At 40.9% G+C, this 3920-nt stretch overlaps 1 protein-coding gene across 1 annotated transcript; it reads right to left on the bottom strand.

The window, feature by feature from the left end:
- Positions 1-844: 844 nt before the first annotated feature.
- Positions 845-1816, bottom strand: LOC101976420 (olfactory receptor 2AE1). The gene has a single exon (XM_005341209.2). The coding sequence runs from the start codon at positions 1814-1816 to the stop codon at positions 845-847; it is 972 nt and encodes a 323-aa protein (XP_005341266.2).
- Positions 1817-3920: the final 2104 nt, after the last annotated feature.

The following is a 3920-nucleotide window of genomic DNA, read 5'->3' as shown; positions in this document are numbered from 1 at the left end:
TTGGAGAAAATGATACTAAGTGAAATAAACCAATCTCACAAAACCAAAGGCTAAATGTTCTCTCTAATATGCAGATGCTAATTCACAATAAGGCAGAGGAGACTAGGGAAGAATAGCATTACCTTAGATTAGGTAGAGGGAAGTGATGGGATGGGAGGAAAGAGGTTGTAGTGATACAAAAGACATTAGAAAAAACAGACTTATTACTTTATGTATATATGTGACTACATGACAAATATGATTCCACAACAGGTACACTCAGAAAAATGAGAAATTATATCACATCTATGGATGACATGTCAAAGTGCATAAATGCAGTCTACTGTCAAGTAGAACTAATTAAAACAAATTAAAAATTATATAAATATTTTACAAAAAGTATGTACAGGTACTATTACATTGTATGTAATAATACTTCCCTTCTAAAAACTGATACAGGAAACTCTACAAGTCTAACAACATAACTTATCTCTCACCCTTCCTTTCAAGAAACACTTCACTTTATGTCCCATGCTTCTGATATTAGCCAAGAACTTCTCCTTTGATATTTCATAAATACTCTTGAGTGGCATCATTTATATATATTTTGTGGATGAAAATATAATGAGAAAAGCCATTATATACTTATTTAATATTTTGGAGTGTCACTGAACTTTGCAAGTCTTCTATAGAGAGATTTTTCATCTTTTTCCCTAGTTCTCTAGGGAGTGTGAAATGTGCCCCAAGACGCTTGGATGCCTGAGACCAAGTTAAAACAGTGAAGTTCTACATAAGACACCTATTTTTACAAAGAGATTCAGAGACATGGATTTTTGAAAGGTTTATTCAGATCAACATAAGGAGCTTATCCTATTCCAATCTCTGTTTGGGACAACTGCGAGTACAATCGCTGGGTGATCTGTATCCCTAACACTCTCCTCAGAGCCTTAGCTACATTTGTATTCCAGAGAGTATAAATCAGAGGATTCAGAGTGGGAGTAATGATCCTATAGAACACAGAACCAACTTTGTCTTGCAGTGGAGCGTGCTGGGACCTGGGCTTCACGTATGAGAAGATGCAGGCACCAAACCAGAGAGACAACACAATGAGGTGGGAGCTGCAAATGGCAAAGATATTTCTCTTACTCCCAGATGAATGCATCTCAATGACACTGTGCAGGATGAAGCCATAGGATGTAGAAACCAGGATGATGGGGAGGAGGAGAAGCACGATGGTGCTGATGAACACTGTGGACACATAGACAGTGACGTTAACACATACCAACTTCACGACAGCTGGATACTCACAGTAGAAGTGGTACATTTTCTGAGTCCCACAGAAGGGAAAGTGCATCAAGATGACTGTGTAAATTAGGGAGTTCAGAGATGCCCCCAACCATGAGGTGAGGGCCATCATCAGTGCCAACTTCCTTCTCATGAGCACAGTGTAATGCAGAGGCTGACAGATAGCAACATACCTGTCATAGGACATGAGAGCTAGCAGAAGACACTCAGCACCACCCAGAGACAAATAGAGGAAGTGCTGGGTGGCACATCCCAAGAAAAAGACGGACTTGGTGCCAGACAGGTAGTTGGTAGCCATCTTGGGGATGGTTGTGCAGACGTGCATCAGGTCCATGAGGGACAGCTGGCTGAGCAGGAAGTGTGTGTGAAGCCCATGATCCACACAGATGAGGAGGATGGTAAGGGTGTTGCCACTCAGTGCAACAAGGTAGACCACCATGGTCAGGCAAAAAAGGAAAAGGTGGGTTGGGGAGTCATCAAGGAGCCCTTCAAAGATGAAGTCTGCCAGAGACGTCTGATTCCTCAGCCACATGCTTACTTCTCAGTCCCTAGGGAAACAGGGAGTGGAGACAGATTGTGATGTCAGAAATATGGGATCCTGTGTACATGGTGATAAGCTCTCTTGATCCAATAAAACATTTGTGAAGAGATTTTTTTCTTTATTTGTAATTAATCTGCAGTTGAAATTATTGAAATTCAGTTTTTCAAAACAAGAGAAACCTAAAATTTGTCATCACGATCATTGTCATTTGGAATTCCAAGACTCTATTAAGGGCCCAAATTTATGACTCTTTATACTAAATGTAGGCATATGTGTATGTAATCATATGTGTGATTTGTATTAGTGTGTGTCTATGTTTGTATGGTTGTTGGATTATGTTTCTGATTTTACAGGCAGCTTATAACAAGAGCAGCTGAACCACTAAGACATTTCTATTAATAAATGTAATGGTTAAGGTTTGCATTACAGAACTTTGGCCTTATTTCTTTGTGGAAGCTGGTTAAGGAGTTGGTGCACTGCTGTCATGTTTAAGTTTGATGTGGAAACTTTAAGTCTACAGGACAAGCAGTAGAAAGGGAAGATAGTACAAAGCAGGGCAGACAAGAGACAGACGAAATCCAAAAGCATGAGCTGTGACCCCACAAGAGAACACAAACAAACAAAAAAGAGTCAGTTCTGCTTGCCTATGGAATTAGGCACTGGGGTTCTTTTTTGTATTGGCTCTTTTGAATTCTACAAACCTTTTGGGTTTCTTTTAACATAATTAAAAAGGTTAAAATAGGCCTCAATTCAGTCCCCATACTTCCCTTTTTCCTCCTCTCCTCCCTTTCTCTGATTGCTTCCATCTACTCTGCTGATCTGCTATTATTTATAGCTTTTTATTAGTTACTTGTGGATATACATCCAGATGAGATCCATATGGTATGTTCATATAGGTACATGGGAACTTTAAGTCATATTTTTAGTAAGCTGAATGCCCAGGCCTCGCCCAGAATTCAAAGAGCCTAAAGGAGAATCCTGTGGAAGATAGAGCAACTGCAGCCCTAGCCACTGCTCCATATCAGTGAGGAATGAGCCAGCAGATCTCCAGCAACGTATTAATACTACAGGATGACTGCTTCCCTTCTGCCCTATAATCTCCCAGGAAGCTCCTCTAAGACCCACCTTAACTAGAAATGATGGATTAGAGGGAATTTGGTGAGATGTAGTTCATCCTAGAAAATGTCACACATCGCAAAGTCACTGCAGTCCATCTTTTCCCCTTTTGGTACACATGCACACCTCCATCTGTCAGGTTATCCTCCAAATACAAAAATGATACTTGTGTAACTAAATACAATACATGCAGCATGAAGGCAAACATGTTAACACTTTCTCCAGAAGAAAATCCAAAGTTCTTTATTTTGCCTAGAGGAGACATTCATTCCTCTGATACATGTGTCCCCTTTAATATCCTGGAACTTCAAAATTTTCTGGATGATTTATATGAGAAAGATTCATACAAAAAATGTTGGGAGTCGCCCTGGCTCCAAAGATGGCATCGACCACACTTCTCTTCTGGTACTAACTTCCCCATGCCCAGAGACAGTGGCGGGAAGAGCTGCCCAATGGTGAGCCCTGCTGACCCCCATGATCCTTACCCACCAATAAGAAAGTGCCCTGTGCCAATACCTTGCTCTGTTTAATGGTTCCTGACTCTATAAATGTGGAAAGCTGTTCCTCAATAAACAGGTACTTCTCCGATGACAAGCCTTGTCCGGTCGTTCTTTCAGAAACAACAAATACTCATTACTACCCATCACGGGATAGATCTTCTAATCCAACAAAAGAGTTAACCAGTACTTTGGATATCAACCCCTGTTTCCTCACTCAGTCCTGGCATCTTCCCAATAGATCCATGAACAAACTGGACATGGCATCAGGGGTAAAGATTATTCCTGGATTCAGCAAGATGAAGGTACACTCACCAAGGCCAATCTGTCTGAAGCCCCTGCTGAATACTCATGGCTATAGCAAAGACCAACCTGAGTTCCCAACATAGCACCATTCCCTGGGGTGATAATCCAGCCCCTACATAGCACATTGATGACATTGGACCACGTTCAACATGAAAGGGAGACTCTTTTTTTTTTTT

The sequence above is a fragment of the Ictidomys tridecemlineatus genome, chromosome 10 (assembly GCF_052094955.1).
Source record: "Ictidomys tridecemlineatus isolate mIctTri1 chromosome 10, mIctTri1.hap1, whole genome shotgun sequence".
NCBI lineage: Eukaryota > Metazoa > Chordata > Mammalia > Rodentia > Sciuridae > Ictidomys > Ictidomys tridecemlineatus.
This window is presented reverse-complemented; position numbering and strand designations above follow the sequence as displayed.